This window comes from Palaemon carinicauda, chromosome 30, assembly GCF_036898095.1.
Source record: "Palaemon carinicauda isolate YSFRI2023 chromosome 30, ASM3689809v2, whole genome shotgun sequence".
Taxonomy (NCBI): Eukaryota; Metazoa; Arthropoda; class Malacostraca; order Decapoda; family Palaemonidae; genus Palaemon; species Palaemon carinicauda.
Genome location: NC_090754.1, coordinates 89546118 through 89558617, shown reverse-complemented (window position 1 = coordinate 89558617; position 12500 = coordinate 89546118). Strand labels below are relative to the sequence as shown.

Sequence of the window (12500 nt, the reverse complement as noted above, 5' to 3'; positions counted from 1 at the left end):
CAGCGAGGAAAGGAAATAAGGAAATAAATAAATGATGAGAATAAATTAACAATATATCATTCTAAAAGCAGTGACAGCGTCAAAATAGATATGTCCTATCTAACTTTTAACAACGTCAAAAAGAGATAGGTCATATATAAACTATAAAAACTCATGTCAGACTGGTCAACATAAAAACATTTACTCCAACCTTGAACTTTTGAGGCTAAAAAAGTAAAACTCAGTAAAAATATAAATTACAAAACAGTTTAAAATTAAAGTTTTATATACAGATACAAGTTAACATAGTAAATTAAATGAAGTAAGTAAAAGAAAAGTATCTTGAAATTTTTTAATTTATATTTTTACTGAGTTTTACGTACAATATCTTTATTATTGTGGAATGATCTTCCCAATCGGGTAGTTGAATCAGTAGAACTTCAAAAGTTCAAAGTTGGAGCAAATGTTTTTATGTTGACCAGGCTGACATGAGTCTTTTTATAGTTTATATATGATATATCTGTTTTTGACATTGTTACTGTTTTCAGAATGATTTATTGTTAGTTTATTCTCATCATTTATTTATTTCCTTATTTCCTTTCCTCATTGGGCTATTTTCCCTGCTGGAGCCCTTGGGCGTATGGCATCTTGCTTTTCCAACTGGGATTGTAGCTTGGCTAGTAATAATAATAATAATAATAATAATAATAATAATAATAATAATAATAATGAGACCGATACTGATAATGATAATAGTAATGATGATGGAGAAATACTTTAGCTTAAAAAAAGGAATATGAGAAACTTTTTTTCAAGACGACCAACAGTTATATCTATTTTCATTTTCATCTTCCCAAAGACTGGAAACTCTTTTGAGTGATTTATTCAAAGTTTTTAACTTTTAAGAAGATTTATATATGACATATCTGTTTGTGACGTTGTTAATAGTTTATATAGGAAATATCTGTTTTGACGTTGTTACTGTTTTAGAATGATCTATTGTTAACTTGTTCTCATCATTTATTTATTTCCATATTTCCTTTCCTCACTGGGCTATTTTTCCCTATTGGACCCCTTTGGGTTTATAGCATCTTGCTTTTCCAACTAGGGATGTAGCTTGGCTAATAATAATAATAATAATAATAATAATAATAATATATATATATATACATATATATATATATGTATATATATATATACAGTATATTTATATATATATATATATATATATATATATATATATATATATATATATATATATATATATAAATTTCTACCTCGCATTGGGATCGAACCCTAGTCTCTTGATATGAAAATCAAGGTCAATATCAATTATGCCACAAGAGGCTCTGAAAGAAGTCGGAACCTAAGTGCGAACAACATTTGTGGATTTACTCAGTAAGACCACTGTCTTTCATAGCAGTGAGTTCTACCCAACCTCCGGACCCGGTTGGTACGAAAGATTGTGGTCTCAGCAAGTAAATCCTGAAATGAAGTTAGTCTTTACTGTAGGTTCTGTCTTCTTTTCGAGCCTCTGATAGCATAATTGATGGCGACCTTGCATTTCATTTGAGGAGACTAGGGTTTGATCTCGGTATGAGGCAGAAATTTATTTTTATATGAGCACGATATTTTGTAGATTTTCATCTATCTATTCATCTATATAATACACACAAACACACACACACACACACACACACATATATATATATATATATATATATATATATATATATATATATATATATATATATATATATATATATATATATATATATATATATATATATATACAGAGAGAGAGAGAGAGAGAGAGAGAGAGAGAGAGAGAGAGAGAGAGAGAGAGAGAGAGAGAGAGAGAGAGAGAGAAAACAATAAACTAATCTCGAACAACAGAAAATAACATACCTGTGCGTGAATATTACCGGTTCGACGACATTTCTCATCAGTTTTCTTGGGTTTCACACTGAAAAAAATATAGGAAAACATTAACGTCAATTTTCTTCCTTTTATGATTTGGGTTAAAAGCAAAATTGGGTTTATGCATCAATTATGGGATAAAATGACTATTATAAATCAATTTCAGGGTTATTGATGAAGATTGATTGAATTATGAAGTCCAAAAATTATTAATAATTGTCAATATAATAATCGGGATACTGAACAAATTGCAGGATAATTTTCGTACAAAAACCAAAGTCTTTCCATTGAAAGTGAATCGACAAAAAATTTGATAATTAACAAAGACGATAATACTAAAATCAAAGATTAACATCAACAACAATCTTATATTTCATTCAAATAAATCAACTTATATTCAGATAATCGTAAACAAGACAAGATAAAATACCGGTGGCCTATTTTGTAAGAAAGATCAATAGGCCTGTTAAGAAAAAAAAACATGATAGAATGTAAAAAGAAAAAAAAAATAAATAAATAAATAAAAAAATAAAAAAAATACAATTGTTGAATTACATTCGGCCTATTTATGAAATCAAATGAAAACAAACACATACTCGTGTACTGTAACACTTGAGAAACAGAAAACAATAAGATAATTATAAGGAAACATTACCAAGAAACAAAACATGAATAAGAAAACATTACCAAGAAACAAAACATGAATAAGAAAACAATACCAAGAAACAAAACAAGATAACTAAAAGAAAACATTACCAAGAAAAAAACAAGATAACTATAAGAAAACAATACCAAGAAATCAAAACAAGATAACTATAAGAAAACATTACCAAGAAACAAAACAACATAACTATAAGAAAACAATACCAAGAAACAAGACATCATAACTATAAGTAAACATTACCAAGAATTCTCAACCTACCTCATAATCCACATATTAGTAAGCTAAACCTAAAATCATTAGTCGTAAACAAAGATATATACTTTTCATGAAATGGGACCTTCTTTGCGTTTTTCATAACTTGAACAAATTATTTATATGGCAATTATTATATAAATGAAAAACAGCCTGGTAAACAATTTTTAGGGAGACAGTAACATCAAGTGAGTAACTTGAATCCCTTTAATTTAAAAAATTTCTCAAACACAAGTTTAAGTTGAAAATTTTTTCTTGTTTTTGATATCGCATTGAAACGAAAATTATTCTTTTATAACATTCACATGTGATGGCAGTGTTATCAAAAGAATTGTCAAAATATAGTATAATTCTTCAAACAGAAACAGATTGTCTTTCTCTGAATTAAGGATTCTGCTAACCTCCGAAACAAAGTACGGGGTAAAACGAAACACCACGATAGTGAAACATGATATATTACTACAGAAAATTACATATTTTATCAAGATATATTCAAATGACTTTGTTCTTAACATCTTACTGGTCATGCTTTTGATATAAAATATTTACGATATAGAACAGTGAGAGAACTCATAAGCTATATCACATTTCAAATATACATTGTTTACCCAAGTACAGTAGTGAAAGAAGTCACGATAATCATCTATTATACTGCAAATCTACCTAAACGATACAGAGGAGTAACATGGAACATGGGAAGAAGAAAAAACCATTTGGTGATCATATGTTAAGGAGGACGTAAAATGGCAGAGCAACACTTTGGTAAGGTGAGCAAAGTGGTTTAAAAGGAGAATGGAGTATTTTAGTCCTGACGTTATCTACACAATTCCATACACTTCATGTAAGACGAAAAAATCCATAGCAGTACTCTCTGGCTTCTGACAATTAAAAGATGCATTGGGATCCACGAAGGTACACAAACTAATTAAAACTTTCCTGCTCGATCGCATAACTTGCAGGTTTCCCTTCGGGGCACCATGGCACAGAAACACAATGAAACTCTTGCTCACTTTTATAAAGAATGCCATCGTACCTGTCGTGTTCACGCTAAATAATCAAGAGAACACAGTTCTGGATCACGTAACACACAAAGACTTTTCACATTTTCAAGTAAATGGGTTGACCGCAAATATCAAAATATAAAAAAGAAATCAGATAAAATTCATCTATATACTGAATCCTGTATATGTACATTATCAAAATGAAAGGCTGATTAAAATGAGAAAATATAATCACATCATAAAATATTGACTGTTCCCTTAATTATAAAATCTAGTCAAGATTTGTGTCTCTTTGCAAGAAGTGGAAGGCAATGTTGGCTTTATAATAAAAGAGTTGTGCGTCAGACAGCAATGACATCAAAATGAAGGGGAGATCTCATACTTCACATTTATGTACCAAATTTCATCCCCTTGCAACAGCTGGCTACCGAAATAATTTCAAGTTTTTATGGCGACCAAAAGTTAGGCATGGTCCCCCATTCATTTCAATATCATAACCTAGAATGTGTAAGCTTAATTGTGAAACATACACAGGCACTAAATCTCCCCTTCTGTGAAATGTGTTTCTACCACTTGTGTTCCACAGCTATTCTTCTTGGGGCAGAGTTGTGTGAGCAGCAGATTCACAGTTCTCTTTTAAAGTGGAATCCCCAGGTTTACTTGCTGGTAGAGATACAGAAGAACCTTCCGTTTCTCTCTCGCAGTGAGGAACTAGATCGTCCAAACGGCGTTGGTCTGGTAGAGAGCAAGTCTCGTCAATTTTTTGTTGCAAGGATTCTGGATTAGGAGAAGATGGCGCAGGAGCCCAGTTTTCCTCTTGAGGTGAAGAATCAGAGTCATGTCGTATAAGCAACTTGCAAGGCATACCTGGAGGTGTCCGTGTTGGTGCATCTCCTCCTAACAGCAACATACAAGGTGGACCCTCACTTGGTTCTAAAACCAAGGAAGGGCGAGGGGTGAGGGAGGGCCTAGGGGTGTGAAAAGGTGTACCACCATGGGGCTGGCTACATTCAGGAAGACTCCAATCCCCACCGCTATTTGGCTCAGATCGGAATTCCCAGTCTGAGTTGTACTCTAATGATGGACGTGGGGTCGACCAAGGAGTGCCCTCTGGAGGGGTTCGGTAAGCTGGAGACCCCAAAGGAGACGACTCAGCAGAGGAAAACAAAGGTGATGCTGCTCTTGATCTAGGGGTCCACCAAAGTTTAGCTGGACCTGGTGGTAATGATAAGGAATCTCTTCTCATGAAATCACTAACATAACAGTCTTTAATAGTATCTATAGGAGGATCGGCACAGGCCATAACAGAACAGGCAACTGCTGAAGATGGAGCCACAAGACTGTGGACGGTTGGAGCAATAGTACCAAGCTGCAAAGGACGGGAATGAGATAAGCTGCGGCCAGATGTAGAAGAACCAGCTGGAGAAGTTCCTTGTTGGCTAAGAGTGCCAACTGACCACCGACGATTGTCCACTAAAATGCTTTCTTCAACTGCACTCAACAACGGACGTGTCTCACTATGAACGCTTTCATCAACTGGAATATAATAATCCATGGACTTAGATTCCATGTACTTAGAAGGAAACTTTTCATCACCTTGTTTCAAAGCTCTGAAGTTGTTGAAAGAACTGCTACTAGTCTTAAGTTCAAGAGGCAACCGACTCTCTGTTGAATCTGATCGACTCAAACCAGCTGTCACTTGATCAGATGAATCAGCATGGCTTTCAAACAAAAGATCGGCAGACTCTGTGAGGGAAGAAGGGCTTAATCTCTCTCCATGGTATCTGTGCTGAGATTCACTATCACTGTGATACTTACTTAACACAGTTTGAGAATCATGAAAGAAATGAGATTCAGACGTTAAGACGGGAGACAAATCCTCCAAGGAAGCCGTGTACGGTGACGAAGAGAAAGGCGAAACTGGGGAGGCTAGAGCTAATACTTGTGAAGTGATAGATTGAGGAGATATAAGAAGGGGAGACAAATTGAAAGGGGAGCCTGACCTCGCCCCACCACTACTGTCATCCCCTCCGTTTTCTCCACTGCACAGTGGTAAGGTTAAGCTGGATGACAAGGACAACTGACGGTGATCCTGAGCCAGACACTCATCGCCTTCACCAGAGCTTTCTCGCCCACTTCGCCATCCGAGAGATGAGCGTCCCTCAGTTTCGGATGAAGTGTCTTGTTTTTGCTGGTTGTACTCTGGCATAGGAGAAGGAGAAACTGGAACTGGGGAACGAGATGATATGGAAGATCCACAGGAAACTTCTTCTACTTCTTCGGGTAAAACTGAGAGCTTACGGGACATCCTTAGCAGCGTGCAATAATACATTAATTCATTAATACCTTAACAATAAGCTACTATGCAAATAACTTGGAATACATCTATTCCTCGATAACACTACATAAATATCTTTTGTTAAAAATTCATATAATAAAACTGTTAAATACTAAGAAATAATTCTAAGACAAGTTCTGATATCACCAAATATCATGTAAATATAAAAACTAAATACTCAACACTAGTTCATTCCGAACACCTAAAAAGATTTGAGTGACGTCAAGTTTATCAAAAACTACAAAATACAGCCACATCGTAAAGAAATGCTAAATATAAGTTTCTCTTAAAAAATAACACAAATTCCAACGTTCTGTTTTATCATCTTATAAACTAATACTTATCGAAAGTTTTCAGGGAAACATGAATAAAACACATAATGGAGACCGAGGAGGATAGGTAAAAGAAAAAAAAAAGGGCAAAATTAATATTCCTTTAAATCTATGACTAAATGTCTCATGGATAGGAAAAGGAATATCAAAAGTTTAGCTTAATATATATATATATATATATATATATATATATATATATATATATATATATATATATATATATATATATATATGTGTGTGTGTGTGTGTGTGTGTGTGTGTGTGTATGTATAATGATAGAGCGAAGTCTTACGTCATTCCAATACACATTTGACTTATACCGTAGTTATAAACCTTTTTTCATCGCATTCAAAATACTTCCCGTAATTGTTTGACGTGGTTCCTACAAAATTGGGCCCGAACAATAACTCGAAGGGCTACGTTTCAATCAACTAAACCTTGCAATGCTGAAAATGCGACAGGAGTCACTATCTATGAACTTTAATTCATTGGAATAAAATATTAAAGTTAATTAACGTTAATTCTCTACGTAATTCTTGCAAAGGTATTCACAGCATATATTACAGATAAAATTATGCCCAGTGAACTTTTTTCGATATAATCAATATACGGAAACGATGTAGTATTATAAATTGTGTTGACTTTTCCTTCTATCATTACTCAATTGTTCCTATTACTGGTCATAATAATAATAATAATAATAATAATAATAATAATAATAATAATAATAATAATAATAATAATAATAATAATAATAATACTGACCCTTGCACTTCAACGCATAGGCTACCTATGAACACTTCAAAGAGCAGGGGGAATCTTAGAAGTTAAAAACTTTGAATAAATCACTCAAAAGAGTTTCCAGTCTTATCCTTTGGGATATAACTGTTGGTCATCTTGAAAAAGTGTTTCTCATATTCCTTTATTAAGCTAAAATATTTCTCCATCATCATTACTATTATCATTATCAGTATCGGTCTCATTATTATTATTATTATTATTATTATTATTATTATTATTATTATCATCACTAGCCAGGCTACAATCCCAGTTGGAAAAGCAAGATGCTATAAGTCCAAGGGCTCCGATAGGGAAAAATAGCCCAGTGAGGAAAGGAAATAAGGAAATGAATAAATGATGAGAATAAACTAACAATAAATCATTCTAAAAACAGTATCAACGTCAAAACAGATATGTCCTATACAAACTATTAACAACGTCAAAAACAGATACGTCATATATAAACTATAAAAAGACTCAAGTCACCCTGGTCATCATAAAAAGATTTGCTCCAACTTTGAACTTTTGAAGTTCTACTGATTCAACTACCCGATTAGGAAGATCATTCCACAACTTGGTAACCGTTGGAATAAAACTTCTAGAATACTGTGTAGTACTGAGCTTCATGATGGAGAAGGCTTATGTTGTGTCATTTTGCCCAAGGTATTTGAACAAAAAGGTTCGACACTTTGAGAGGATAAGTCTCATTTAACAAAATTTCCATTTTTCTTTATATGTCATTTGATACTTCTTTTAAATGAAGAATTTCGTATCAGATTGCTCTTTTGTCGATTGATCCAAATGACCGATAAATTCTGTCCACTATAAACCAGCACTTACGAAAACGTACAGAGTTGCATGAAAAACTGGCTCCCTTAAAAGATTTAGTAAAATAAAAACCACCAAAAACAATTTTAAAAACGTTACAAAGGCAAAATTAACTATCTCCCTTAGGAATCTTCTGAAAATCACAGAAGAGTAAGGACCATCTGCTAAGCAACGTGGAAACGAGAACTATAGTCCATTTCTTTTAGCCAGGCAGATTTGCACCGTCTCGCAGCGGTGCCCTTTTAGCTCGGAAAAGTGTCATGATCGCTGATTGGTTAGAATTATCTTGTCCAACCAATCAGCGATCATGACACTTTTCCGAGCTAAAAGGGCACCGCTGCGAGTCGGTGCAAACATGCCTGGCTAAAAGAAATGGACTACAGTCCACCACCTCAGCTTATTATTATTATTATTATTATTATTATTATTATTATTATTATTATTATTATTATTATTATTGGCCAAGCTACAACCCTAGTTGAAAAAGCAAGATGCTATAAGCCCAAGGGCTCCATCAAGGAAAAATAGGCCAGTATGGAAAGGAAATAAGGAAATGAATAAACTACAACAGAAGTAATGAACAATTACAATAACATATTTTTTAAAGTGACAAAATTGAAACAAATCTTTGATATATAAGCTATATAAAGAGATTTATTTCAGCCTATTCAACATGAAAACATTCGCTGCCAAGTTTAAACTTCATTAGTTCCACCGATTCAACTACCCGATTAGGAAGATCATTCCACAACTTGGTAACAGCTGGAATAAAACTTCTAGAATCCTGTGAAGTACTGAAACTCATGATGGAGAAAGCTTTACTATTAGAATTAACTGCATATCCAGTATTACGAACAGGATGGCACTGTCCGGGAAGATCTTCCTAATCGGGTAGTTGAATCAGTAGAACTTCAAAAGTTCAAAGTTGGAGCAAATGTTTTTTATGTTGGCCAGGCTGACATGAGTCTTTTTATAGTTTATATATGACATATCTGTTTTTGACGTTGTTAATAGTTTACATAGGACATATCTGTTTTGACGCTGTTACTGTTTTTAGAATGATATATTGTTAATTTATTCTCATCATTTATTTATTTCCTTATTCCCTTTCCTCACTGGGCTATTTTTCCCTGCTTTTCCAACTAGGGTTGTAGCTTGGCTAGTAATAATAATAATAATAATAATAATAATAATAATAATAATAATAATAATAATAATAATAATAATGTAGACGATGGTCAGAATTATGAAAAACCTTATGCATTATGCATATCGAACTAAATGAACGACGGTGCCATAGATTAATAACTGGATCAGGAAATACACAAAGCATTATAAAAACCAGTATTATAACAATATAAAAAACCTACATAGGTTGGAATATCCAGTATAACAAATATATCTAATCTAAGATGATACCTAACTCGTTATCCTAAAAAAGTATTTCATTAACTCTACGTAATTACTGTTACCGCTATCATGCTGGAAGCAACTAATTATGACTGCTAATTAGCGTATTATGCCACGCTCCTGGGAGCTAAATAACAACATGGCATTTCTTTAAAAAGTATTGAAAGGATTTACCTTTTGTTTTGAGAGAGAGAGAGAGGGAGAGAGAGAGAGAGAGAGAGAGAGAGAGAGAGAGAGAGAGAGAGAGAGAGAGAGAGACAAAACAGAAAAACTTGATGATATTAAGAAAAAAATAACGTGAGAGAGAGAGAGAGAGAGAGAGAGAGAGAGAGAGAGAGAGAGAGAGAGAGAGAGAGAGAGAGAGAGAGAGGTTTAAGAAATAAAAGGCATAACAACAAAGAAATGTTCATGCAGAAAAACTCAATGATATTAAGAAAAAATCATCTAGAGAGAGAGAGAGAGAGAGAGAGAGAGAGAGAGAGAGAGAGAGAGAGAGAGAGAGAGAGAGAGAGAGAGAGAGAAGGCACAACTAGGAAATGTTCATACAGAAAAACTTGATGATATTAAGAAAAAAATCACGAGAGAGAGAGAGAGAGAGAGAGAGAGAGAGAGAGAGAGAGAGAGAGAGAGAGAGAGAGAGAGAGAGAGAGAGAGGTTTAAGAAATAAAAGGCATAACAACAAAGAAATGTTCATGCAGAAAAACTCAATGATATTAAGAAAAAATCATCTAGAGAGAGAGAGAGAGAGAGAGAGAGAGAGAAGAGAGAGAGAAGAGAGAGAGAGAGAGAGAGAGAGAAGGCACAACTAGGGAATGTTCATACAGAAAAACTTAATATTGAGCAAAAAATCACGAGAGAGAGAGAGAGAGAGAGAGGGAGAGAGAGAGAGAGAGAGAGAGAGAGAGAGAGAGAGAGAGAGAGAGAGAGAGCCATTACATAAGATCCGTGTATGCTTATACCACCAAAGAGTAATACAATCCCTTGCCTTCAATGCCAATAAGGAATTCGGTTCAAATCTCTGGCTGCACTGACTGGCAATTGATAGTGCTCTTTTAACCGTGAAGAAAAGGTAACGGGTTCAAGATCATAATCCGTTTAATGCTAACAGCTAGCACGTTCACACTGGACTATCAATGTTATTATTATCATTATCATTATTATTATTATTATTGACTAAGCTACAACCCCAGTTGGAAATGCAGGATGCTATAAGCCTAAGGGTTCCAACATGGAAAACTACCCCATTGAGGAAAGGAATTAAAGGAAATAAATATTCAAGATAAGTAATGAACAATTAAAATAAAATATCTTAAGAACAGTAAAGGGAATACATGGATACACTACTTGGACAAATACACACACACATACCAGACAATTCGTGACTTTAATATATATATATATTATATATATATATATATATATATATATATATATATATATATATATATATATATAAATTTATATGCATATATATATAAATAAATTTATATATATATATATATATATATATATATATATATATATATAAATTTATATGTATATATATATAAATAAATTTATATATATATATATATATAAATATATATATATATATATATATATATATATATATATATATTAATCGTTCGGAAAAGACATTAGGTAATTTCACTGTATTGTTCAAAAGTGATGGTTCGAATGTGTGATCAAGTTGTGCCAAGTGGAGAATTCTAGTATTGATGTCAAAATCAAATACACTTACATCAATACATATTCCAAGTGTGGCAATGACTGTTATGGCACTTAAAACCTTTTCTAATAACATACGCTATAAAAAAAATCTATAATATCGTTTAAATCTTTAATATATATAAAAAAAACCATTAAATATTGGGTACAGAAAAAAAAAAACCATATTAATTAGCCACACTTTAAATAAATATGTAAAATATTAAATTCTTTGTTGCATGACAGTGTACTATAACATCACTTAAATCTTTAATATATAAAAAAACATTAAATATTGATTACAAAAAAAAACTCCCTGTATTAATTAGCCACACTTTAAATAAATATGTAAAATATTACATTCTTTGTTGTATGACAGTCGGATTATTTTTTTCCTAAATATGGCTAAGATACATAAATTCTAAATACAAATGAAAATTATTTTCTATTTTGCTATTTTCTCTTTCAGTAATTTATATACCTCTAGTGCAAGTGCATAATAAAGGTGAAATTCTTTCATCAACTCTTTTCCTGGAGAAATAAAGTAACAAATAACCGATTCGAGAGAGAATTGAAAAAAAACTACTCTTCTTGAAATTTAAGAACGGAAAGAAAACATATAGTAATAGCTATTATTATTATTATTATTATTATTATTATTATTATTATTATTAGCCAAACTACAACCCTAGTTGGAAAAGCAAGATGCTATAAGCCCAAGGGCTCCAATAGGGAAAAATAGCCCATTGAGGAAAGGAAATAAGGAAATAAATAAATGATGAGAATAAATCAACAATAAATCATTCTAAAAACAGTAACAGCGTCAAAACAGATATGTCCTATATAAACTATTAACAATGTCAAAAACAGATATGTCATATATACACAATAAAAAGACTCATGTCAGCCTGTTCAACATAAAAACATTTTCTGCAACTTTGAACTTTTCAAGTTCTACTGATTCAACTACCCGATTAGGAAGATTATTCCACAACTTGGTATGACCAAAATCCCTTAAGTAGGCTGCGCAGGCCACAGTAAAGGTGCCTAGTCAACGCAAGAAGAAAAAGAAGAAGAAGAAGAAGAAGAGGAAGAGCAAGAAGAAGAAGAAGAAAAAGGAAGGATGTTAAACGTGACAGGAAAAGACACACGATCGTGACTCTGAAATATCATGCCATATATCACCAGTACTTTCAATCGCATCATCCCGCTGAATGAGTAAGCCTTGAAAGACCGGCCACGTGGTAGCAGCCATATATTCCAAGTGGGCTTACAACCATCACGACATT

The 12500-nt window shown here is 32.9% G+C and overlaps 1 protein-coding gene across 1 annotated transcript in view; it reads right to left on the bottom strand.

Moving 5' to 3' along the window:
• The window catches only part of LOC137623343 (uncharacterized), a 1305328-nt gene that overhangs the window by 163123 nt on the left and 1129705 nt on the right, over positions 1-12500 (bottom strand). Inside the window, 1 exon segment of the mRNA XM_068354157.1 lies at positions 1888-1945. Coding sequence (XP_068210258.1) covers positions 1888-1945 — 58 coding nt within the window.